The sequence below is a fragment of the Anomaloglossus baeobatrachus genome, chromosome 7 (assembly GCF_048569485.1).
Source record: "Anomaloglossus baeobatrachus isolate aAnoBae1 chromosome 7, aAnoBae1.hap1, whole genome shotgun sequence".
NCBI classification, from domain to species: domain Eukaryota; kingdom Metazoa; phylum Chordata; class Amphibia; order Anura; family Aromobatidae; genus Anomaloglossus; species Anomaloglossus baeobatrachus.
Window position 1 is genome coordinate 89433034 of NC_134359.1, and position 27144 is coordinate 89460177.

At 48.2% G+C, this 27144-nt stretch overlaps 2 protein-coding genes across 9 annotated transcripts in view; one reads left to right on the plus strand and one right to left on the minus strand.

The window, feature by feature from the left end:
• The window catches only part of DIP2A (disco interacting protein 2 homolog A), a 184217-nt gene extending 177016 nt beyond the window's left edge, over nucleotides 1-7201 (plus strand). For all 8 annotated transcript variants that reach the window (XM_075317444.1, XM_075317446.1, XM_075317445.1 and 5 more), the window contains 4 exons: nucleotides 4875-4949; nucleotides 5036-5210; nucleotides 5294-5417; nucleotides 6193-7201. In XM_075317444.1, the coding sequence (XP_075173559.1) occupies nucleotides 4875-4949; nucleotides 5036-5210; nucleotides 5294-5417; nucleotides 6193-6445 (627 nt within the window). In that variant the 3' untranslated portion in view covers nucleotides 6446-7201. The remainder of the gene's footprint in view (nucleotides 1-4874; nucleotides 4950-5035; nucleotides 5211-5293; nucleotides 5418-6192) is intronic.
• Nucleotides 7013-27144, minus strand: part of PRMT2 (protein arginine methyltransferase 2) — a 29934-nt gene continuing 9802 nt past the window's right edge. Inside the window, exons 2-9 of the mRNA XM_075317455.1 lie at nucleotides 22370-22558; nucleotides 22000-22161; nucleotides 19768-19932; nucleotides 19301-19476; nucleotides 13920-14049; nucleotides 13702-13835; nucleotides 7879-8047; nucleotides 7013-7801 (exon numbers count right to left, since the gene is read on the minus strand). Of these exons, the coding sequence (XP_075173570.1) occupies nucleotides 7769-7801; nucleotides 7879-8047; nucleotides 13702-13835; nucleotides 13920-14049; nucleotides 19301-19476; nucleotides 19768-19932; nucleotides 22000-22161; nucleotides 22370-22558 (1158 nt within the window). The 3' untranslated portion in view covers nucleotides 7013-7768. The remainder of the gene's footprint in view (nucleotides 7802-7878; nucleotides 8048-13701; nucleotides 13836-13919; nucleotides 14050-19300; nucleotides 19477-19767; nucleotides 19933-21999; nucleotides 22162-22369; nucleotides 22559-27144) is intronic.

Below are 27144 nucleotides of genomic sequence, written 5' to 3' on the forward strand. Positions count from 1 at the left end.
AGCAGCCTTGGAGCAGGGGGGAGTTGACAGAAAAAAATCTGTTTGGCGGGCTGGAAGAGAATTCTATCCTGTAGCCGTGGGAGATGATATCCCGCACCCACTGATCGGAGACGTGTTGAAACCACAAGTCGCCAAAGTGGGAGAGCCTGCCACCGACCAAGGACGTTGCTGGCTCTGCCAGATAGTCAAGAGGAGGCTGCCTTGGTGGCAGCAGCTCCTGCGGACTTCTGAGGACGCGGCTTCGTGCGCCAGTTGGGCTTCTGGTCCTTGGCTGAGTTAGTGGACGAGGCCGAGGGCTTAGAGGACGACCAGTTAGAGGAATGAAATGAACGAAACCTCGACTGGTTCCTTCCCTGGACAGGTTTCCTGGTTTTAGTCTGTGGCAAGGAAGTACTCTTCCTGCCAGTAGCTTCCTTAATAATCTCATCCAGTTGTTCACCGAACAGCCTGGACCCAGCAAGGTACTTCTTTGAAGAAGCGTCTGCCTTCCACTCTCGAAGCCACAATATCCTGCGGATAGCGAGGGAATTAGCCGAAGCCACCGCAGTGCGGTGAGAAGCCTCCAGCATGGCAGACATGGCGTAGGCTGAAAAGGCTGAAGCCTGGGAAGTTAAGGCAACCATTTCAGGCATAGAGTCCCTAGTGAGGGAATGCATCTCCTCCAGAGAAGCAGAGATGGCCTTGAGAGCCCACACTGCTGCAAAAGATGGGGAGAACGAGGCCCCTGCCGCCTCATATACAGATTTGGCCAGAAGGTCAACCTGGCGGTCAGTGGGATCCTTAAGTGAGGTGCCATCAGCCACTGATACAACTGTCCGGGCTGAGAGTCTAGACACCGGAGGGTCTACCTTTGGTGAATGAGCCCACTCCTTGACCACCTCAGGTGGAAAGGGAAAACGGTCATCAGAACCACGCTTTGGGAAGCGTTTGTCAGGACAGGCCCTGGGCTTGGTCACAGTGGCCTGAAAACTGGAGTGGTTAAAGAACACACTCCTTGTTCTCTTAGGCAAGGTAAACTGGTGCTTTTCTGCCAGAGAGGGTTGTTCCTCTGATACTGGCGGATTGAGGTCCAGTACAGAATTAATGGATGCAATCAAATCACTAACATCTGCGTCACCCTCGGTCAGATCAATGGGGCACATGGAGGTAGCGTCCGAGCCCCTAGAAAAGACATCCTCCTCGTCCTGCGAGTCGGCTCGTGAATCAGAGCCGCGGGACGAGGAAGGAGAGGGGACCCTGCGTCTCCTTTTAGGAGGATGGGGTCTGGGAGCAGATGAAGAATCCTCTGTGAGCTCTGCAGAGCGAGCCGAAGCAGCAGAGGCGCCCTGAGAAGGGGGCTGATGCATGCTCAGCAGAGTCCAGGACAACTCTCCCATGGAGTCGGCAAAGGACTGGGAGATAGACTTAGAGAAGGATTCTACCCAAGCCGGGGGTTCAGCCACCGGGGCCGGAGCAGCCGGAGGGACCACTGGGGAGACTCCAGGCTGAAGCACCACCATGTTAGAGCAGGCATCACAATGTGGATATGTGCTCGGTTCAGGCAGTACGAGCTTACATGCAGTACATATTGAGTACAGCCTTGCTCCTAGTGTGAGACATGCTGTTGAGGTGGGGGCTCTGAGCCAGAATGACCCCCAGAGAGTGTATAAGAAGGTCCACAACCGGAGGTTGTGGCTTACCAGACCGTTTGTGTGCCCTCCGGATCCCACAGCTCGGACCCCCAGACAGATTAGCAGAGATGCTGCAGCCAGCGCCGATCAGTGTGAGAACGCTGATAAAATGGCGCCGGAGCGAGGAGAGGGGGCGGGGCCTAGTCAAAGAGCGGGATCCGGAGGGCCAAGGAGATATACAGGGGAGGGAAACATCTCCTCAGAGAGGAGTGTCCTCCCCTGTGCCGAACGGCCGGTGGGCAGAGCCGCACTGTCCCCCTGCATGACTGACATGCAGGGGCAGTGAAAACGAAACTAGGCCTCAGGCGAAGCCGGGGCCTAAATTTTACAATGCGGCCGGCGCGCAGGCACCCTCGGCGCGGTTCTCAGGTGAAAACCAGAGAACCGGCCGGAAATGTCACAAAGGTTAAATAACACACTCTCCCCAACAATAAAGTGCAAGGGACCCCCCTGACAATAACGTCTCAAATACTTAGCTTGTGAGACGCAGGGCCAGGTCCCTGAGGGATGAGTGCTCCGTCTGGCAGGATACTGAAAGGGCTGCGGATGGAGACCGGTCTCCTGCAAGCAGTGAGAACCGTGCTGGCTCCCACTTCAAGCCAGAGCCCGAGGGATGGTGAAGGAGCGCGGCATGTAAGGCTCCAGCCCTGAAATCAACCTCAACAACACCGCCGACACAGTGGGGTGAGAAGGGACATGCCGGGGGTCCAGGCTTGGACCCGCTTTTCTTCAAACTCTTTAAAATCAAAAATCAGATGAGAATGCATGTGTGGATGTGTGCCTCCTGAACACAAAGCATTGAACTGGCTATATTTGGTTATCCAGGGGGTGTATATGCTCGGAGGGAGGAGCTACACTTTTTAGTGTAGTACTTTGTGTGTCCTCCGGAGGCAGAAGCTATACACCCATGGTCTGGGTCTCCCATAGGAACGATGAAGAAATGCGGTAATTAATAATAATAATTTTATTCATTTGTATAGCGCTATTAATTCCACAGCGCTTTACATACATTGGCAACAGATCACTCCTTCATCAGGACAAATCACAGTAGAAGCGAAGAATTTTCTATATCATGATTTCTATTAAAAAATGATAATCTTGCAATGTCCACCAGAGTTATTCTAATCTATTCTAGAAATTTAGTTATTCTAGAAAGTTCTTTCTGGAAGTTCACATGTACATTAGCAGCAATAGACTCAGACTAGTGATGTTTTGTATTAAAGCATCTAATGAGTGTGTGCAAAGGGCACTGTCAAAAGAGGGAGAGCAGGGTCAGCTGCAACATTATTATAATTGACTGATCCTGTGTTACCAGCTTTGTATAGAGGTTTTAAAGGGAATCTGTCACCAGGTTTTTGCCCTCTTATCTGAGAGCAGCATAACGTAGGGTCAGAGATCCTGATTCCAGCGATGTGTCACTTACTGGGCTGCTTAGTGTAGTTTTGATGAAATTACTGTTTAATTAGCAATAGATTATCATTACAGGACTACTTGGCGTGCTGCAGGTAGTCCAGCATATTTATGAGCTCTGTATAACTGCTAAATCTACAGCAGAGAAAACATTGATTATATCAAAATGACAGCAAATAGCTCAGTAAGTGACACATCGCTGAAATCAGTGTCTCTGCCCCTACGTTATATAGTTACATAGGTTGAATAAAGACCTAGGTCCATCTAGTTCAACCTTCCTCCACTAATTCTACATTTTGTCCTTAAAGGCCACGTTACACGCTATATAGCCGGGGTCACGGATCTCGTGACGCACATCCGGCATCGTTAGCGACGTCGTTGCGTGTGACAGCAAGGCACGACCGTTAACGATGGAAAATACTCACCAAATCGTCCATCGTTGACACGTTGTTCATTTTCATAAAATAGTTGGTTGTTGAGGACGCAGGTTGTTCGTCGTTTCCGTAGTATCACACATCGCTATGTGTGACACCTTGGGAACGACGACCTACAGCTTACCTGTGTCCTCAACGAGCACCGAGGTGGGAGTGACTGAGATGCGGCCTCTCTCCACTCCTCCGCTTCTATTGGCGGCCCGCTCTGTGACGTCGCTGTGACGCCGAACGAACCTCCCCCTTTCGGGGGAGGTTGTTCACCGCCCACAGCGACATCGTTAGGGAGGGCTGTACGTGTGACGTGGACAAGCGAGATTGTGTGCCACGGGCAGCGATTTTCCCATGACGCACAAACGGCGGGAGCGGGTGCCATCGCTAGCGATGTCGCTCCATTTAAAGCCCCCTTTAGTCATTTATAACCAACAGTGTTGTGTGTAGTGAGGAAATCATCCAGCTCTTTTTCAAAAGCTGTTATAGTATCTGCCATTACTACCTCTTGTGGTCGGCATTCCACAGTCTGACTGCTCTAACTGTAAAGAACCCTTTCCTATTTAGCTGTCGGAATCGCTTTTCTTCCACTCGCAGTGAATGCCCCCTGGTCCTTAGTACTGTCTTTGGAAGAAATAAGTCATGTGCCAGTCCTTTATATTGACCACACATGTATTTATACATATAAATGAGATCTCCTGAGACGTCTTTTTTCTAAGCTAAACATATCTAACGTTTTCAACCTGTCTTCATACAGGTGTCCTCCATTCCTTGTAGTAGTCTAGTTGCCCCCCTTTGAACTGACTAACTTCTGAATGTCCTTTTTAAAATGTGGAGCCCAAAACTGAATCCCATATTCCAGATGTGGCCTTACAAGTGATTTATAGAGGGGTAACAATACGTTGGGATCACGGGATCTAATCTCTCTTTTTATACACCCTAAAATGTGCATAAAATCTGCTGCTCTCAGATGGGTGAGCAAAAACCTGTTGACAGATTCCCAAATAAAGCCTGAAGATTTTATTCACTAATGCGACAGTCCATTTTTTTTTTATATTCACAGTTTGTCAATTGTTGTGGACCAATATAAAATATTGGAATGACGACCGCTCATAATGTTGCACAATGAGGTTTTTCTCGGTTTTTCTTTTTTGATACGTCTAGAATAGTCGGCATTGTAAATATGAAGATTTCTATATTTTATTTTATTTATTTTTTTTAGAGATTTTGATACATAAAAAGGCAAACATTTTTAAAAATAAGGTCATTTTCCGATTTATCAATTCCCTTTAAAGGGAACTTGCAGCCCAAATTACAGACAGCATGAAATAATGACAGCCATGTTTAGCAAATCTTTGCATTCATCCTGCAGATTCTTCCTGGTGTGAAAGTCATTATTGCACACACAGAAACCAAAGGACCCCTTGGTGACTCCCATTTAGGAGAGGTATGTAGACGGTACAATTGGACTTTAATGTGACATTTTCCAACTAAATAGGTAATGGGTTTTTTCTCTTGAAAATATCTTGCCAGGTTTGGGTAAGCAGCCCGCACAATGCTAATGGTTATTATACAGTGTATGGAGAAGAGGCCCTGCACGCCGATCACTTCAATGCGAGGCTCAGTTTTGGGGACACGCAGACTGTTTGGGCACGAACTGGATACCTTGGCTTTCTCCGCAGAACTGAACTAACTGATGCTAGTGGAGGTAAGAATAAGAAGTCAGAAAAAAGGATACTTTGACGTCAAAGCCAAAAAGTTCTGCTGATTAATGCTGATCGTTCTACGCAGAGCGACACGATGCTCTATATGTGGTTGGTTCCCTTGATGAGACGTTGGAATTACGAGGCATGAGATACCATCCAATTGATATTGAGACGTCTGTGATTCGATCTCACAAGAACATTGCTGAATGGTGAGTTTGAGATGAATTCTTGAAAATTGTCTTCTGCAAATAGCAACTTCAGAGAGGAAAAGGATTAGAATCTAGTGTCAATTATTGGCAATAAATGTCAATATTGGCTCAAGTTCATGACATAGAATACGAAGCCAAGCCAGAAACTCCATTTGCAGATGTGTTTCAGGAGTGCTGGACCCTCTTCCATGCAAAGCAGGAGAACTGGTTATTATCCAAGCCTTGTGGCAAGGTCTTTTAATGGGTCTATTAACTTTTAGAATTGTTACTCCTAATAAATTGCGCTAAAATTCCCATCCTCCTCCTCCACAGGGTCTGTGAATATTTTAGATTTCCGGGAAAGCATTGCATGGCCTATGGGTACGGCTGGTCCTGATCTGTGGGGTCGCGAGTCTCCTCCGCAGGAGTCCGCAGCTGCTCGTGTCCACGATCGGGGTTCGGGGGTACTGCCGTCTCTCACTTGTGTTCTCCATACAGTGGATTCTTGCAACTTCGCAGCAAAGAACTGACATGCTTGCAGTTCGGAAAGTCGCACCGCCGGTCGGTTTTCGCTGCAGGCCATACATGCACAGTGGGCATGGGATTTCTAGAATCCTATCCACTGTGCTTGTACTGTGCAATGCAGCGAAAAAACAGTGCATCTAAAATGCTGCAAACACTGATCGTGGGAACGTACCCTATAAGTCTCTACGCAGTAAACTTTCTGCTTGTGATTAGTCTCAGCAGATTATAGAATGTGCTTGTAATTCCTTTGTGGTTTTTTTTGCCTTTACAGTGCCGTCTTCACATGGACAAACCTCCTTGTAGTGGTCCTTGAGTTAGATGGGCCGGAGCAGGAGGCCCTTGACCTAGTGGCTCTGGTGACCAATGTAGTTTTGGAGGAACACTATCTGATTGTTGGAGTTGTGGTTATTGTGGATCCAGGCGTTATTCCTATCAACTCAAGAGGCGAAAAGCAGCGTATGCACTTACGTGACGGATTCCTTGCTGACCAGCTTGATCCGATATATGTGGCATACAACATGTGAACCAAGGAAAAAGCGGCTTCCTGCCTTATCCGACCATGTACTGGGTGCTGGGTACGAAACAAAGCTGAGGGGAAGAGACTACGTACTACTTCCATTCATCGAGGTGCTGGATTGCTGCTGTCTTCCTTCCTAGGCAATTCGTCTTCTCACCACCCAGTTGTGCTTCTAGTCACAGGTGGAAGGAAACCCTCTTGATGCCAAGAATGTTCAGAACAGAATGTAACTACCAAACTTTTACCTCTTACCGTGGCACTGGATGTAGCTTCCTAACCCTTCACCTTCAGATGCTGTGTTTTCTGTACAGCGTGCATCCTGCCTCTTGTCGTGTCGCCTTACAGAGCCCAAATCCATGCAATAATGTGAATCTCCGGATCGCCTAAATCTGAGCACATTGATTTTTTTTTCTTATTTTACCTAGTGTATGGAGGTGTCTATGCCTCCAGAGCCAAGATGGACTTTTCCAAAGTGTGAACGTTCACCAGCCCTTTGTGAGCTGCTACTTCACTTTTCATCATTGAACTGAATGTAATTATGTACAGAGACTGTATAATTTATTATGTGCATCAAAGGATACCCCAACTGGTTCTGAACAAAAGGGACAGGACCACTACAATTTTATCACTGTAGTTTTTATAGGAAAAAAAAAAAACAATTAAAAATAACTCAATTAAGCACTACAGACCCTGACAAGTTACATGTGATATTACAAAAATGATAAAAAAAGCACATTAAACATTTTAAAAAAGAATATCCTTAGTGGTGTGTCCATGGGCACTGCCAGCCGTCAGCTTTGTGTTTCTGAGAGCAAAATATACTCCTCCTATGCCATTGGAACTCCAAATTAATAAGATTTGTTTTACAAGCGCTTGGGAAATCAACACAGCACACACACACTTTGTGGTGTACTGAACGTTTCTGCTTTATTACATCATGTGACCAGTTTATATAGTATCCCAAACAAAGAAATAACTCCTCAGAACTAACCACCAATAAGAGCCGCAGGGGTGTGTAGAAATGTTAAACGTCCCCGTCCATCAGTGTTAGCTTAGCCCTATGACATTATTCAGTTATAAGACAAGTTTCTATAAGAACAAAACATATTGTATTCTCTCACATTTCGTTAGTGGTTAGGTTTTATTTTGCATCAAGCTCAGATACGGGCAATGTGCGGTTCTTCATCTGTTGTAAAACTACATTACATTTCCCAGTGTGCACTACCTGCGACCAATTGTCGGGGGATGGATTTAGCTGATTAGTCACCCGTTATTGGAAGTCTTTACATGTACGCTCAGAACTAGAATTTCATGTGGAATCCTTCCTGAATCACCTCCAGATAGGAAACACTTTGCAGCCTCCCTGTCCAAAAAGAAGCCAATTCAATAATGAGTAGATATGCAACATCTGAGCCTTGCAGCCTGCAGGAGTCTACTCACCTCCACCGTTCTCACTGATGATCTGGTAATACTCCAGGTTATAGTAACTGATAAATGACGTCTCCAAATAGGGTTTCTCTGGAATACAGCGGAGCCAGCGATCCTGTCCCCAATGTATACCTGGGTCGGCTGGTCCAGCATGAAGAGTGTGTGCTTCCAGTGTGTAAGTCTGGGGGAAAAGAGAGGTTCATGATGGTCATTACAACACTAGATTACAGAAATAATGGAAATACTGATTTATATGATGTGAATTAGGTTCCATCATTTTGTTAAAGGGAACCGGTCACCACTTTTTTGGCCTATAAGCTGCGGCCACCACCACCGGGCTCTTATATACAGCATTCTAACATCTATATATATAATTGCCTTATTCTGTCTGTCTGTCTGTCTGTCTGTCTGTCTGTCTGTCTATCTGTCTGTCTGTCTGTCATGCTCCAAAATTGTGTCCTTACGGTGACACAAAGCTGATTGGCCGCTGGGCTCGCCATGGCCCCGCCCCCCCCACACGGATTGGCCGCTCGCCCAGGCTGCGCCCCCACACGGATTGGCCAGCCGCTCGCCCAGGCTCCGCCCCCCCCCACAGATTGGCCTCTCGCCCCGGCACCCTGCAGGCATTGGCAATTCAGCCACGCCACGCCCCGCCCCCCTCACGCAATGCACGTTAGCTCTGGCCCCACCCCCTCCCTCCCCCCGCGCATTTCTCTAACTGACACGGCTGTCACGGAGGTGAGTACGGTACTCCCTATCCCCCCCCAACCCCCCCCCCCCCCCCCCCCCCGGCCCCCGCTCCCAAAGGGGTGGTGTGGATACTCGCATGGTTACAAGCGCTGTCACGGAGGTGAGTACTGTACTCCCTCCCCCTCCCCCGGCCCCCGCTCCCACGGCAGTGGTGGGAGTGGTGTGGATACGTTGGTAACCATGCTCGCATGGTTACAAGCCCATCAAGGTCCTGCTGCGCCGGAAGGTCCACACGCACACACACAAACATACACACACATCAGATCACACTCACACTCACTCTCATACACACCTCACACACACCTCACATCGCATCCACATACTCACGACATCCTGGGATATCGCTTGCTTCTCGGCGGCGAAAATGTGCTGTTGTGATCTTCCAGGACCTGACGGAGGATCACATGGCCAGAAGCATGTGATATCCCCGGATGTTGTGAGTATCAGCGCGTAAGTGCGATATCGTCAGTGTCTGTGTGTGTGAGTGGATGCGATCGGGTGTGTGTGTGAGTGGATGCGATCGGGTGTGTGTGTGAGTGGATGCGATCGGTTGTGTGTGTGAGTGGATGCGATCGGGTGTGTGTGAGTGGATGCGATCGGGTGTGTGTGAGTGGATGCGATCGGGGGTGTGTGTGAGTGGATGCGATCGGGTGTGTGTGTGAGTGGATGCGATCGGGTGTGTGTGAGTGGATGCGATCGGGTGTGTGTGTGAGTGGATGCGATCGGGTGTGTGTGTGAGTGGATGCGATCGGGTGTGTGTGTGAGTGGATGCGATCGGGTGTGTGTGTGAGTGGATGCGATCGGGTGTGTGTGTGAGTGGATGCGATCGGGTGTGTGTGTGAGTGGATGCGATCGGGTGTGTGTGTGAGTGCATGCGATCGGGTGTGTGAGTGTCGGCAGAGGAGCAGGGCGTGCTGGAGGAGGCTGGGAGCAGAGAGGCTGATCATGGGGAAGAGGGAAATGCTGATGCTGAAGGAGGCTGGGATGGGAAGGCTGGGAAGAAGGAGGCTGGGAGGAGAGAGGCTGATCCTAGGGAAGGCTGGGGAGCGGAGGCTGATGCTGAGGGAGGCTGGAAGGAGAGAGGCTGATGCTGAGGGAGGCTGGGACGAGGGAGGCTGATGCTTAGGGAAGCTGATGCTGGAGGAGGCTGGAAGAACAGAGGCTGATGCTGGTAGAGGCTGATGCTTGGGGAAGCTGATGCTGGGGGAGACTGGGAGAGGAAGGCTGATGCTGAGGGAGGCTGGGAGGAGGAGGCTGGGAGGAAGGAGGCTGGGAGGAGAGAGGCTGATCCTTGGGAAGGCTGGGAAAGGGAGGCTGATGCTGAGGGAGGCTGGAAGGAGAGAGCCTGATGCTAGGGACAGAGACGCTGATGCTGGGAGGAGAGAGGCTGATGCTGCGGGCAGAGAGGCTGATGATGCGGGTAGAGAGGCTGATGCTGGCGCAGCATGGCGGATGGAGCACGTTTGGTAATGCGCAGCATGGCGGATGGAGCACGTTTGGGAGTGCGCAGCATGGCGGATGGAGTACGTTTGGGAGTGCGCAGCATGGCGGATGGAGCACGTTTGGGAGTGCGCAGCATGGCGGATGGAGCACGTTTGGGAGTGCGCAGCATGGCGGATGCAGCACGATGGCGAGTGCGGAGTATGGCGGATGGAGCATGTTTGGGAGTGCGCAGCATAGCGGATGGACCACGTTTGGGAGTGCGCAGCATGGCGGATGGAGCACGTTTGAGAGTGCGCAGCATGGGAGATGGAGCACGATGGGAGGTGCGCAGCATAGGGGATGGAGCACGATAGGGAGTGCACTGCATGGGGGATGGAGCACGATGGAGAGTGCCCAGCATGGCGGATGGAGCACGTTTGAGAGTGCGCAGCATGGCGGATGGAGCACGTTTGGGAGTGCGCGGCATGGCGGATGGAGCACGTTTGGGAGTGCGCAGCATGGATGATGGAGCACGATGGGGGGTGCGCAGCATAGGGGATAGAGCACGATGGGGAGTGCGCTGCATGGGCATGGAGCACGATGGGGAGTGTGGAGTATGGCGGATGGAGCACGTTTGGGAGTGCGCAGCATGGTGGATGGAGCACATTTGGGAGTGCGCAGCATGGCGGATGGAGCACGTTTAGGAGTGCGCAGCATGGGAGATGGAGCACGATGGGGAGTGCGCAGCATGGCGGATGGAGCACGATGGGGAGTGCGCAGCATGGGGAATGTAGCACGATAGGGAGTGCGCAGCATGGCGGATGGAGCACGTTTGGGAGTGCGCAGCATGGCGGATGGAGCACGTTTGGGAGTGCGCAGGATGGGAGATGTAGCACGATGGGGGGTGCGCAGCATAGGGGATGGAGCACGATAGAGAGTGCACACCTCCCCCCAACACACACACACGCGCGCGCGCGCGCACTGCACAACACACCACACACACACACTGGAAACCACAAACAACTGCCCTACACAGACACCCACACACACAGACAACGCTGCACACACAAATATACGCACATACTGCACATATATATAACAAAAATCATACATGAACTACACAATACGTAAATTCTAGAATACCCGATGCGTAGAATCGGGCCACCTTCTAGTGCTATATATAAGAGCCCAGGCCGGGGGTATAACATAAAAAACACTTTATAATACTTACCTAACAGTCACGCTGTGGGCAATATGGGCGTCTCCAGTGCCACCTCTTTTGGCCATCTTTGTTCTCCTTCTCTAGCCGCGGTGCATGACGGGTTCGACGTCATATACACTCACCGGCATTCAGGTCCTCAGCAGGGCAGATCAAAGTATTGTAGTGCGCCTGCGCAGGACCGGCGAGTGTGTATGACGTAGACACGTCATGCACACAGGCTTCAGAAAGAGGCAAAGATGGCGCTTGTGGGCGTCGGAGAACAGAGACGCCCACAAGGCCCATAGCGTGACTGTTAGGTAAGTATTATAAAGTGTTTTTTATGTTATACCGCCGGCCTGGGCTCTTATATACAGCATGTTAGGTGGGCGGGGACGCGCGCATAATTAACAGCCAGCCGTGATCACCCCTGGCAACTACAGCCTGGAGGATGGGCGTGCATATGTAATGAGCGGGCCCACGTGGTCACGGCAAGCGCCGCTGCAGCCTGCTCGTGCCCCCATGACCCGCTCTACCGCAGCACCCTCATTCCCCGCAGCCATGCCCTACATTCAGACCATTGGACGCACCCCCACCTTTCCCTCAACATTTGGGGGGGAAAAAGTGCGTCTTGTGGTCCGAAAAATACGGTACAATACACACCTGCCTATATATGTACATGGTCGGCTGGCGTGTTTTATGTTATTAGGGCTTGTCCACACAGACACTGATTCGTCAAGATGGATGTTTTTCATGCTGGTCTTGATAAGGGGGTTGGGGTGGAGTATGATTTGTAGCATAACGAATGCACCATATATTTGATGAGCATAAGTTGCCATGCTCCTTACAATCCCTGCAGGTTAAAAGCATTACAATGCTGTCTGGCCATTTTATTAGAAGTGATACTATCAGGAGGAAATTAATGCTGTAGGGGGGAAAAAGCGCAATAGGGTCTTACCCGGTATGAGGGTAGAGAGACAGAACGGAAAGAGATACTCACCTGGTAGGGTTGTGCCAGTCACAACCCCCTATGATCGCATGCGAGTGGTTTTATGTAGTTTAGCAGCGGCCCTGGAAAGCAGGTTATCATATAAATCAAATAGAAAACCGGTTTTAAATGCCGCGCTAAAAACCACATCATATGATCATCATATGATTTCTTTTCCTGAGGAAGGAGACTGAGATGTCTCTGAAACGCGTAGAACTGTGAAATAAACTGGGAAATCTCTTTATTTACAGCATCTGTGGTTTTTAGCGCAGCATTTAAAACCGGTTTTCTATTTCATTTATAGGAGGAAATTAATGCTATTCATGCCGGGAGCTACCATCTTTTAGTTATAGAGGCGTATAAAGAGCGGCTACAGTCATCACTCAGCATTGTGAGCAACTCGCTCTGCACAGATGTATGGCCATGCAAGCTGTCAGTCAAATTGCTGGGGCGTGCTAACGGTCTTACTGACAGTGATACCTGTCAGTAAGGTGAGAAATCAGCATTGGAACACTATTAGGCTATGTGTCCACGGTAGAATGTCCCTGCGGATTTTTCTGCCTGAAAATCCGCGACTTTCGCGGCAAATCCGCACCCGCGGATTTGCCGCGGATTTGCCGCGGATTTTGATGCGGATTTCTTTTTTTTTTTTTTTTTTTTCCCCATTCAAAACCAAAAATCCGGACCAAATCTGCACCAAACAATTGACATGCTGCAGATTTTTCCGGATCAAAATCCGCGGCAAATCCGCAGCGGAAAAATCCGCAGCATGGACACAGCATTTCCAAAATGCCATTGAAATGGCTTGGAAGTGCTGCTGCTGCAGATTTTCGGGAAATCCGCGGCAAATCCGCGGCAAAATCCGCGCGAAATCCGCAGCGTGGGCACATAGCCTTAGCCTGCAGATTAGCTCTACATGTGCAGGATAATAGGTGTAAAGAGCTTCTTGGGTTGTGCTTATTTTGAAAAGTTGGGCAACCACAGACAACCTCATTCGTATTTGGGCTTTATCCCCTCTCCCCTTCCCCATTTTTCATTCGATTTTGGTAGGTATCATCATTGTAAAAATGATCTGTGTGATAGTGCATTTAGTATGATGCTTTGTGCAGGCAAGGGAGATGTAACCAGATCACAAAAAGCTGTAGTGACGGAGTATCCAAGGATGCCAAAGACCCACAGATGCTGCTGAGTGCCAAGAAAGGTGGCACTGCTCTAGACCACCAATGTTGGTGGCATCAACCTCTACACTTCAGATAAGCAGGGAAGATCCCTAAACCCAGATGCATCCTATAATCTGAAAAATGGCTTGTAGCATTTAAGGCAAGTTTGAAAAAATTAAATGTTAGGACAATGTGGCCCATCCTGCAGGTCCTGATTTGACCAGTCTAACCTCCTTCTGAATTGCCATGGATGACATGGCTGCAGTTTAGGCCTTTTTTTTTTTTTTCCTCTCCTACAAATTCAATATCTTACGTACTGGTTGAAAGGGCCAGTGTCCAATTCCACCTGCTCCTGGTTATCAAGATTTTGGAACTGGACACTGAACCAAGCAGTAAATCCATGGAAAGTGCCGTCACGATCCACATGGAAATTAAACTCTGTGCTCATTTTCTGAAAAGCAAAAAACAAAAAGGTTTTTTAAAGTTCAAATAGTAACATCCAATAAAAAGGATCCAAATGAAAATAGACTCTCACCTCTAGATCTTCTACATTTAGTGTCTTCATATTGACATCTAGCAAGGTGCAAGGCTGAGACAGACAGTCCTCTGGTTTTACTACATAATCAGGTTTTGGTTTGGAAAAAAACTCTTGAATGGCCATAGGCCTGTGGTGGAAGAAAGATGAGAAGATCAATGACGTGTGACGCCTCTATAGTATAGTACTTTTAATTGTGCCGTACAGCAGCGCATCAGCAACTAGTCTGCCTTAGTTTAGTTAAAAGGAAACTATCATCACAAAATAAAAATCTGATCTAAACAATAGGTTATATTGCATGTTTGGGAGGGTTTTTCTTTTTAATCACTATATTAAAAAAAAAAAAAAAAAAAAGCAAGCTTCACAGTAGCCACTAACCCAAATAATGGACTTTTGCTTCCTGGAATAGTCAGACCCTATTGAATTGTATTGACATATTTATTGAGAATGCTCTCACCTGTACGAAGGTCTTTGTGAAAAAGGGGGAGAAGGTGAGCTGTGATATCACCTATTCTGAATAGATCTTGTGTTGCCTACTACATATAGGAGTTATTCTATATACATTCTAATCCTGGTTGTGGTGATAAGAGACTGCCGAAAGATCTTCTGTACAGAACATAAGTTGTGTCTTAATATGTCCTAGTGGCTAGTATCAACATTTCAAGATCTTACATTCTTTTAATAAACCTACAGATAAAAAATACAAGTATTTTGGGTACTCACTGTATCATCCCTTTATCACTTCATTAGGGGACACAGGAAACCATGGGTGCATGCTGCTACCACTAGGAGGCTGACACTAGGCAAGAAAAAGTTAGCTCCTCCTCAGTAGGATACAACCACTGAGTGGAGCCAAGCTGGTCAGTTTTAGCTTAGTGTCCATAGGAGGCAGACACAGGGCTGTACTCAGCCCCATCTCTACCTTTTAGGTTTGTAATTTATTACTGATTTTCCTCTCTTACAGATACAGCTTGTGCTTGGAAAGCAGTGGAGTTGTGTTACTCTTTCACCCACCCAGAGCCCCCCAGTGTGGGATTACCTCACTACTGCATCCTCTATTCTACGAGACAAGACCCTAACCCCACCAACACATGAAGAGTGTTCGGGAGCTCCCAACCGGACGGTCCTTGCCACCATACCCCTGCCTGCTCACCTTTCCCCTGAGTGCCATCTTGCTATGGAAAACGAGCAATCTGAAGATGGATGACTAGGACCGTACAAGTGGCCGCTCCGAGACACTCTGTGTTCAGAAGGTAGAGTCCTTCCAGTCAGTCTGGAGAGGGTACAAAGTGGATCAGACCACGTTGTTCTCTCAGTCAGTAGGTGAGAAGACTGAGTGAGTGGTAACTCTTTTGCCCAAATCACAAGCTATACTGGAAAGATATAGGGAACAGATCTAGAAACACACAAGAGATAGAAAAAGGTCAGAGCAAACCCATGTCTGCCTCCTACTGACATTAGCTAAAAGTGATAGCTTCTCCTCAGCAGGGTACACCAACCAACTGGCACAAAGCTAACTTTTTTTTTTATTGCCTACTGTCAGGCACCTAGTGGCAGCAGCATACATACATCCATTATCTCCTGTGTCTTCCAGTGAAGCGAATTAGAAAACAATACTTATATATGTATTTAACTCATTCAAAGCAAAGTCTAGCAATCCCTTCACATGGCCAGTCCGTTGCTCCGTTACTGAGAAATCAACGTTTGAATAGACATACAAGTGAGGCTGAAATGCTTTTGGTATCTGGAAGCTTTTCCCAAGTGTCAGTGGCTTTGGATTCTATTCCCCACCCTGCTTTCTGCTTGTCTGACACCTTTTTTGATGTGTGTGACTTCATGCAAAGAAGCAGTTGGGCGGAGAATATAGCCAGAGAAAGAGAGGCTCGGGAGGAGCTTCCAGGAGCCAAAAGCACTTCAGCCTCATTTACATATCCATTCACATTCAGACTTCCAGGAAACAGACTGTCTTCAAATTGTTTCAAACCTTTCTTAGCTTGAAACGCACATTCAGCTCTGAGAGAAAATTGTGAGCCACTTCCAGACCCCCCCTCACCACCACCACCCAGAGTAGTGGTATCCAGATCCCGCTCCCTTCCCCTGTTCTCACACACTAGTAACACCCAGAGCCCCCATTACCTGTATAATAACAACCCAAACTTCCCCATATTAATCACATTTGAGGCAGTATATTTAGACTCAGGGGTTCACACCTTTCCCCCTTTACGTAATCTCTAATCAGGCACTCCATCACCACCCTAGTGTATCCAGCTTCTAGCATCATCCTATCTCCATCTTACCATATTTTTCTCCACCCCCAATGCCAATATATGTGCGTCCAAATCTGCTCTTCTGTATTCACAAAAGTCACCATCTGGAGACTTGCTGTAAACTTAGACCTGGTGCTCATGCATCAAGCTGGAAGACAACCGCAAACCACACATCACAAGCCACTTGTGGCTCCCGATCCACGGGTTAGTGACCTCAGGCCTAAAGGTAGGAATGGACTTGTCTTTGCAAGAGCTACATACAGCGTCGGAGTGGCTACTGGAGGGATCTCCAATAATGCCAGGCCTGGATTCAGTTACCTGCATTGTACTCCGGAGCTCTCACCTGAGCTCCGGCGTGCAGCCTGGACTGAACCGCGAGCGCCGAGTGATTGATTCCCCGGCGATTGAGGTTCAGTTCATGACAGCTGCAAACAGGCCGGGGTGATCTCCAGTGCTCTCACCTGAACTCCAGAGATCAGCCCGGCCTGTCCACAGCTGTCATGAGCTAAACCGCAATCACCGGGGAATCAATCACTCAGCGCTCGCGGTTCAGTCCTGCAAACTTTGAGATCAGTCCAGGCTGCAGCCGACAGCTCCGGAGTGCAATGCAGGTAACTGTATCCAGGCCTGGCATTACAGGAGATTCCTCCGGTAGCCAGTCCAATGCTGGCTACATACACATATACAGTTTGGGGGGGGGATGAAATCCTGCTGACAGGTTCTCTTTAAGCACCTGAATAAGAGCTCTTTCATGCTTGTGTATAAAAATATGAAAGAAATAGACATAATACAGATACTTAATTTTTACAACTTTTTAATTTCTGTATTGTACTTGTTCCATATTTTGTTCTGAGACCTTTGTTTTCATCCATATAATTTCACATTTTTTGAGAAAGCATTAACTATATTTTCTGCCGTTTTGTAATGTTCCCAAAGTAATTTTGATAAATTGCTGCTTTCTATGCTAGTTCTCTAAGTGACAGCTGTCTAACCCCGCCCATGTCAGTGATTGTCAGCTTTCCGGTTATGCTGTTCATAGGCAGAAAGAGGACAAAATGGTGAGGGTGGGGTTAGCAAGAGCTTTGCAGGTTTGATAAAATCAGTTTAATTAACAGATTATGATGATTAGCGGACTACTTGGCATGCTGCCAGATAGTTCTCCATATTAATGAGCTCTGTATAACCCTGTCCCTATTACAGATTGGCAGCTTTTTGTGTTCACTGTATATGGGCAGAAAGCTGCCAATTAGTAGTGTGGATGGGGTTATAGAGCTCCACATTCAAATAACTGCTAGATTGGCAGCAGAAAAAATATATAAAAAATATATAAAAAATAAAATATATAAAAAAATATAGCAAGCAGCCAAGGAAGTGCTACATCACTGGAATCCGTGTCTCTGCCTCTACATTATTCTGCTCTCAGATGAGGGAGCAAAAACCTGGTGATAGTTTCCCTCTAAACTTTTCTTCCCATCTTTATAAACCGGTATTGTTGTATAATGCTTGTGCTTGAAATAGTAACTTTTGTGACAAACACTTATTTATGTAGCTTAAAAACCTGTTCTAAAACTGGCCAAAATCACTGTAGCGCACCGTTACCTCCTGATCTTGGCCAGCATCAGCATAGTGCAAGCTACACAGCAGTGGTGGTCAGTTTCCTAGGTAACCAGATGTAAACAAATGAAAGAAAAGTGTTACTATCTCTAGAATGGCTCCATATTTTAAGGACTTGTTTTTCAAAGCACAATTTACAATATCTGTATATGAATTTCACGACTGGGCCATTTAGCGCTGTTCCTGCCTAGGCACATTTTCAGGTTTATTTGCACATGTGATTTAAAGAGCTGTAAAAGTTTTTCACATTCAGATATTCCAATACTGTTTGCATCTTTTTTGCACATGGGGACTAATTTTTAGGTTATCTTCATATTCTCTTTTTATATAATTATGGAAATACCTGTCTATTTTTCACATTGCTTTTTTATTTATTTTTTATTAATTTTATTTTTTTAAATCACCACTATAATAATTTTACATTTTCTTTTTCGCTTTTCTGGACTTTTTTTTTTTAACCAACACCTTTGAATTGGCAATAACTTTATTTTACACATTGTGCCTCCCCGATTAGATCATAAAAGATCTTTGGGTGCATTTCAACATTTAGAAGAAAAAAAAAAAAAAGTTCTCTATCTGAACTCCTGCTTTTCCCTAAATTCAGCAATCACCTTATTCCTGGATCAGGAGGGGGAAAGTGCTGTCAGTGTTAGCTATACTGTATGCACAGCGTTATGTATACAGTGATCAGGAAGGCAGGGACTGTAATAAACCATATCTGCCTACTCTATGAGGAGATATCGGAGTGGCGGTCAGATAGGAGCGCTAGGGAGCAGGAAGACAGGACTCTATGAGAAGTCCCGCTGTACCTGACATCCAGCTTCTCGTAGCTGTGCAATCTTCGGCACCTGCTGTAGTATATAGTGACATTTAGGTTATGTGCCCACAGGAGTTTGTACCTGCGGATATATCCGCAGGTACGTCCGCAGGTTTCCCGCAGCTGCTCGCCAGAATCCGCAGCTATTTTTAGCTGAGGTAGTACAGCGAAATAGCTGCGGTAAACCTGTGGGCATTCGTGCGACTTAGCCCGGGACTTCCACAGGTATCTCCATAGTGGAGAGGGCTGGGATTTCCGCAGGTAATGCCGCAGAAATAATTGACATGTAATTACATGCGGTTGCGTTACATCTGCAGCATGTTCCGCAGCCGCACTTATCCGCAGCATGGACACAGCACTCCCCATGTCCCATAGGATAACATGGGGAGTGTCTGTACATGCTGAAAACTGCGGATTTATCTGGAAAATTCGCAGATTTTCCGCAGATAAATCCTCAGGTTTAATCTCCCGTGGGCACATAGCCTTAGAACGCCACTGCAGAATATAATGAGGACTGTTCCCATGTATAATCTGTGGGTAGTGTGTAAATAGTTAAGGAGTTTTAACAGTGCAGAATTGCATCTTTATTTACATTTCTAAATTACAGAAATATTCTTTAGTGCCAGGGCCTACACTCATTATTCTCGGGACAAAGCGCTCTATTATTTATCTATGACACTTACTTCAAGGCACTAAAGTCCAGGCCATAAGGAGAGTCCCAAAAGAGGACTCTTTCTTCATACTCTTGGTCGGCACTGCACGGCACCAGGTGCACACGCGCGGTGCTCGGCCACATCACCCCATCTTCCTCCAGCCACAGATCACGAGCTGAGAGAACCGATTCCAACATGAATTCAAACTGCAGATGGAAGAAAATTAGTTTGTTCGCCATTTAAAAGAATAAGAAATATTCCAAAATCTCAACAACCTCTTATGTGACCACTACAGACAGTATTCAGTTTATTTGGGAATCTATATTTTGCTTCCTCATTTCCCAGACGTGACTGGACAAGATAAGACCCTGCAATATTAGCACAAAACTTCTTGGTCAAACATACAAATATATTAAAAATGTAAGGTAAAAGGAAACAAGATTGAAAAAAAGATTTAAAATGCAGATGCAAAAAGATTAAGCTTTAAAGCAACATACCAGCAGACAGGTTCCCATCCATTCAGACACAAGGACGTCAACCTTAGTAGGTAACTGCAGATCTTCTGCTCTGTGACACTGAACCTGGATGATGCTCGAGTATCCATTGTCATCTACCAATTTCTGCGTCTGCTCAGCAATGTCACTCGCTTCTACTGCATATACCTGTGGACAACAGACTGTACTGGTCACTCTCACAGACCGCACAAAAGGGCCTCATGGTTATATCTTAAAGTGGATCAGTTGCCAGAATTCTGCTGCCCCATTTGAGTGCAGTGTAAAGTATGGGCAGGAACCCCAATTCTAACATTGGGTCACTTGCTGGCCTTCTTGCTGCAGATGTCTTTGCTAGTCCTCTCAATGACAACCTCTTTCTATGTAATTATCAATATTTATGAGTTGTCTATCCCCGACACCCACCACTGATTGGCAGCTTTCTGCCTATGCACAGGGTAGGCAGATAGCTGTTAATCAACTGGCATGGACCAATTTATACAGCGCTCACTTTATGCTGCTCTTAGATTAGGAAGCAAAAACTTGGTCACAGATGGACTTAAGGCCTCTTTCACACGTACGTGCCTCCGGTACGTGGACTTAAGGCCTCTTTCACACGTACGTGCCTCCGGTACGTGTTTGGTCAGTTTCCTCACGTACCGGAGACACGTACACACGTAGACCTTGGATTTTCAATGGAGTTGGATACACGTATGTATTTACGCACGGAATGTGTGGCTGTGCCGTACATATGTGTGTCCCTCATGGCAACATGTCCGTTTTCTCTCCAGCACCACGGGTGTCACACGGAACGCAAACGGGTCACATGTATTGCAAACGGACCACACGGATGTGTTCCGTGTGACACGCCGGAGAAGACACATGTTTGTACGAGAGAAAAAGAAAAAAAAAAAAAAACTTTACTCACCTTCTCCAGCCTTGCAGTCTCTGCCGCTGCTGTCACTTGCTTCCGACCGCTGCTCATTATGCTCATTGCATATTCACTTCACTGCGGCCGAAAGCAGCAGCAGCAGCAGCAGCGGGGAGTCGGCAGGATTGGAGACCGCAGATCAGCACCACGGACAGCGACGCCAGAGAGAGGTGAGTAGAAAGTTCCTGTTCTCCGTGTGTTATCACGAATAACACACGGAGAACACACGTGTGCCATAAACACGGCTCACGGAGGGCAAAACGCACCTTTGACACGTCCGAGAAAAACGTGCGTGGTTTTTCAAGGACGTGTGAAAGAGGCCTAAAGTGGAGTGACAAGCCGGATTTGCACATGCAGTTTTTGGAGTCAAACTGAAGGCTACATCCAAAAAGCGATAGATCAATGTTTGCCTTACATTTTCTCATGCCTTTTAGATTACATTCACACATCCGTGATGCACAGAGTTTCCGCGGGTCTCCTGACAGGCAAAAAGGAGACTTTCGCGTTCGGATCTGGAGATCGGCAAACAGTCGTTGCAGACAGATGTGAGAATGTAGCCAAGGATCCATTCTTGAGTTTGGGTAAAAACTGCATGGATCCCCAGCCTGCTGTTATCTGCAAATACATCTCCAAGATGACATTTATTAGTATACGTAGTATAGACTAATTCTTCCCGCAGGACAGCTCTTTGAAGGCTGGGAGAAAGTCTTTAGACCATAAAAAGCAGTTTCAATTAAAGATATAGTGCACAAAAACCTATAGTTGGAACCACACAGGTCCCTGTGCACAAATACCAAAACAAATCCAAATCATAAAAGACAAAAATTTATAAATTCAATAAACCTGATTTTAGTCATGTGAATAAATCACATTAATGCATATAACACGGCAAACACCAATAAACTGACTGGTGGGTGAGCCAAAGAGTGATTTCCACCAACGTCCATGGTCGATGGAAGGGGACAACCTAGAAATGACAATTACAATGGGTAATAAGCACGGTGGCTCAGTGGTTAGCACTACTGTCTTGCAGAGCTGGGGTCCTGGGTTTAAATCCCACCAAGGCAACATCTGCAAGGAGTTTGTATGCTCTCCCTGTGTTTGCGTGGGTTTCCTCCAGGTTCTTTGGTCTCCTTCCACACTCCAAAGCCATACAGATAGGGAGTTTAGATCGTGAGGCCCAATGAGTTTGGGCAGTTGGAGCTCCACTGATGAGAAGTGATGGCATATTGTAGCAGCATATCGTTACAAGACGGAAATAACTCTTTAATACCCAGACAGATCATAAGTAGAGAGATATTACTCACAATCTCAGGCTCTGCTAGTTGTGCACAGAAGAAGCTGATGATCCCGGTTCCACATCCCAGGTCAAGGATCCGTTTGCCTTTCAGGGCCTTGCTGTTTTGTATTATGACATTTCTATAGGTCTCTGTACGCGGCTGGTCTGACAACATTTCCAAGTGCAGTTTCTAAGGAATGAATGTAAACAGTAATAGGCCAGATCAGTAGGTTCATACACATACAACAGGGTCGGACATACCATTAGTGCAACCTACGCAGTACAACAAGGGGGGCCACGTACACCTCCAAAGCAGGCGGAAATGTGCAAGATGATGAGTTATTGGACTGCAAAGGTCTATGTTTACCCCTAGTATAAATAATGTGAAGGGTCCTCACCAGAGTTCTGTAACTTCCATAGTATTCTTCATCCTGCCAGGGGTCATCTATGTCAGAATCCTCTTCATCATGAACTCCACGCAAATGAGTAGCCGGTACGTACCCACACTGACCCTTATGCTCAACCCACCACCACTCCGCTGTCACTGCACTAAGGAGAGAGACCTTATCTCCTTGAGAAAGACTCAGCTGCAAAGATAAAAGTGACAAAGGGTAAACAGAAACACATTAAAAAGTATAAGGCTAGTTTCACACTGCGTTTTACGTTCAGTGGTCCCGTCGGGGCATCCGTCCGAACCGCCCCTCCCCCACTCTGTTTTGGACGCATGCGCCGACAGGGCCATTGACTGTAATGGAGCGCACTACGATAGCGTGTGCTCTGTTTTGTACCATTTTCTTGCATATACGTTTTCTGCAGACGGACACCCGAACGTAGTCAACTACATTCGGGTGTCCGTCTGCAGAAAACGTATATGTGCGAAAATGGTACAAAACAGAGCACACGCTATCGTAGTGTGCTCCATTACAGTCGAGGGCCCTGTATGCGCATGCGTCCAAAACACATTTTGCAGGGTGGGGGAGGGGCGGTTCGGACGGATGCCCCGACGGGACCACTGAACGTAAGGCAAAATGCAGTGTGAAAGGGGCCTAAATTATACTACTTACAGTAAAAGGGTTTTCCCACCTTCTGCCTTTATGGCACATGCACAGGCATCAAAAGAAGTATGCAGCTCCAACAGCAGCTTTAAGGAATTTAAGGGGTATTCCCATCTCCAAGAGCCTATCCCAATATATAAAAAGTGAAATAATAATAATAATAATAGCAAATACCTCCAATTAGAAGAAGGGAATTTTGTTTACTTACCGTAAATTCCTTTTCTTCTAGCTCCTATAGGGAGACCCAGACAATTGGGTGTATAGCTTCTGCCTCCGGAGGCCACACAAAGTATTACACTTTAAAAAGTGTAACCCCTCCCCTCTGCCTATACACCCTCCCGTGCATCACGGGCCCATCAGTTTTGGTGCCAAAGCAGGAAGGAGGAAACTTATAAATTGGTCTAAGGTAAATTCAATCCGAAGGATGTTCGGAGAACTGAAACCATGAACCAAAAGAACAATTCAACATGAACAACATGTGTACACAAAGAACAACAGCCCGAAGGGAACAGGGGCGGGTGCTGGGTCTCCCAATAGGAGCTAGAAGAAAAGGAATTTACGGTAAGTAAACAAAATTCCCTTCTTCTTTGTCGCTCCATTGGGAGACCCAGACAATTGGGACGTCCAAAAGCAGTCCCTGGGTGGGTAAAAGAATACCTCGATAAAAAGAGCCGAAAACGGCCCCCTCTTACAGGTGGGCAACCGCCGCCTGAAGGACTCGCCTACCTAGGCTGGCATCTGCCGAAGCATAGGCATGCACCTGATAGTGTTTCGTGAAAGTGTGCAGATTCGACCAGGTAGCCGCCTGACACACCTGCTGAGCCGTAGCCTGGTGCCGCAATGCCCAGGATGCACCTACGGCTCTGGTAGAATGGGCTTTCAGCCCTGAAGGAATCGGAAGCCCAGAAGAACGGTAGGCTTCACGAATCGGTTCCTTGATCCACCGAGCCAAGGTTGACTTGGAAGCCTGCGACCCCTTACGCTGGCCAGCGACAAGGACAAAGAGCGCATCAGAACGGCGCAGGGGCGCCGTGCGAGAAATGTAGAGCCGGAGTGCTCTCACCAGATCTAACAAGTGCAAATCCTTTTCACATTGGTGAACTGGATGAGGGCAAAAAGAAGGTAAGGAGATATCCTGATTGAGATGAAAAGGGGATACCACCTTAGGGAGAAATTCCGGGACCGGACGCAGAACCACCTTATCCTGGTGAAACACCAGGAAGGGGGCTTTGCATGACAGCGCTGCAAGCTCAGACACTCTTCGGAGTGATGTGACTGCCACTAGGAAGGCCACCTTCTGCGAAAGGCGTGATGGAGAGACATCTCGCATCGGCTCGAAAGGTGGTTTCTGAAGAGCCGTTAGCACCCTGTTAAGATCCCAGGGTTCCAGCGGACGCTTGTAAGGTGGGACTATGTGGCAAACTCCCTGCAGGAACGTGCGGACCTGCGGAAGCCTGGCTAGACGCTTTTGAAAAAAACACGGAAAGCGCTGATACTTGTCCCTTGAGAGAGCCGAGAGACAAACCCTTGTCCATTCCGGATTGAAGGAAAGAAAGATAAGTGGGTAAGGCAAACGGCCAGGGGGTAAAACCCTGATCAGCGCACCAGGATAAGAAGATCCTCCAAGCCCTGTGATAGATCTTGGCGGACGTTGGTTTCCTGGCCTGTCTCATGGTGGCAATGACATCTTGAGATAACCCTGAGGACGCTAGGAGCCAGGACTCAATGGCCACACAGTCAGGTTGAGGGCCGCAGAATTCAGATGGAAAAAAGGCCCTTGAGACAGCAAGTCTGGACGGTCTGGGAGTGCCCACGGTTGACCCACCGTGAGGTGCCACAGATCCGGGTACCACGACCTCCTCGGCCAGTCTGGAGCGACGAGGATGGCGCGGCGGCAGTCGGACCTGATCTTGCGTAACACTCTGGGCAGCAGTGCCAGAGGAGGAAATACATAAGGCAGTCGAAACTGCGACCAATCCTGAACTAATGCGTCCGCCGCCAGAGCTCTGTGATCTTGAGACCGTGCCATGAATGCCAGGACTTTGTTGTTGTGCCGAGACGCCATGAGGTCGACGTCCGGCGTTCCCCAGCGGCAACAGATCTCTTGAAACACGTCCGGGTGAAGAGACCATTCCCCTGCGTCCATGCCCTGGGGACTGAGAAAGTCTGCTTCCCAGTTTTCTACGCCCGGGATGTGAACTGCGGAGATGGTGGAGGCTGTGGCTTCCGCCCACAGCAGAATCCGCCGAACTTCTTGGAAGGCTTGACGACTGCGTGTGCCGCCCTGGTGGTTGATGTACGCGACCGCCGTGGCGTTGTCCGACTGTATTCGGATCTGCCTGCCCTCCAGCCACCGCTGGAACGCCTTTAGGGCTAGATACACTGCCCTTATCTCCAGAACATTGATCTGAAGGGAGGACTCTGTCGGAGTCCAGGTTCCCTGAGCCCTGTGGTGGAGGAAGACCGCTCCTCACCCTGACAGACTCACGTCCGTCGTGACCACAGCCCAGGATGGGGGCAGGAAGGATTTTCCCTTCGACAAAGAAGTGGGAAGAAGCCACCACTGAAGAGAGGTTTTGGCTGCCAGTGAAAGAGAGACGTTCCTGTCTAGGGACGTCGACCTCCTGTCCCATTTGCGGAGAATGTCCCATTGAAGTGGACGCAGATGAAACTGCGCTAAGTAAGGGATCACCGAGTGGCCCTGAGAGTGTAGGACCGCCACCACTGCTGCCATGACCTTGGTGAAGACCCGTGGGGCTGTCGCCAGGCCGAAAGGCAGTGCCACGAACTGAAGGTGTTCGTCCCCGATGGCGAAACGCAGGAAGCGTTGATGCTCTGGTGCAATCGGCACATGGAGATAAGCATCCCTGATGTCGATTGATGCTAGGAAGTCTCCTTGGGACATCGAGGCGATGACAGAGCGGAGAGATTCCATCCGGAACCGTCTGGTTCTCACGTGTCTGTTGAGCAGTTTGAGGTCCAGAACGGGACGGAATGATCCGTCCTTTTTTGGCACCACGAACAAGTTGGAGTAAAAACCGCGACCACGTTCTCGAAGGGGAACGGGGATCACAACTCCTTCTGCCTTTAGAGTGTTCACCGCCTGAAAAAGTGCATCGGCTCGCTCGGGGGGCGGAGATGTTCTGAAGAAACGAGTCGGAGGACGAGAACTGAGCTCTATCCTGTAACCGTGAGACAGAATGTCTCTCACCCATCGGTCTTGGACATGTGGCCACCAGGCGTCGCAAAAGCGGGAGAGCCTGCCACCGACCGAGGATGCGGTTTGGGGAGGCCGAAAGTCATGAGGAGGCCGCCTTGGAGGCGGTTCCTCCGGCGGTCTTTGTAGGACGTGACTTAGACCGCCATGCAGAAGATTTCCTCTGGCCCTTCTCTGACCTGTTGGACGTGGAGGAATGGGACCTGGCTGAGGGCCGAAAGGACCGAAACCTCGGTTGTATTTTTCGTTGCTGAGGTCTGTTTGGTTTGGACTGGGGTAAGGACGAGTCCTTTCCCTTGGATTGTTTAATAATTTCGTCCAATTGCTCGCCAAACAAACGGTCGCCAGAAAATGGCAAACCGGTTAAGAACTTCTTGGAAGCAGAGTCTGCCTTCCATTCGCGTAGCCACATGGCCCTGCGGACTGCCACCGAATTGGCGGATGCTACCGCTGTACGGCTCGCAGAGTCCAGGACGGCGTTCATGGCGTAGGACGAAAAGGCCGACGCCTGAGAAGTCAAAGACACAACTTGCGGAGCAGAGGTACGTGTGACCGCATTAATCTCAGACAGACAAGCTGAGATAGCTTGGAGTGCCCACACGGCTGCAAAGGCCGGAGCAAAAGACGCGCCTATGGCTTCATAGATGGATTTCATCAGGAGCTCTATTTGCCTGTCAGTGGCATCCTTGAGCGATGAACCATCTGCCACTGAAACTACGGATCTAGCCGCCAGTCTAGAGACTGGAGGATCCACCTTGGGACACTGAGCCCAACCCTTAACTACGTCAGGGGGGAAGGGGTAACGTGTGTCATTAAGGCGCTTAGTAAAGCGCTTGTCCGGAAATGCTCTGTGCTTCTGGACAGCATCTCTAAAGTTAGAGTGATCGAAAAACGCACTCCG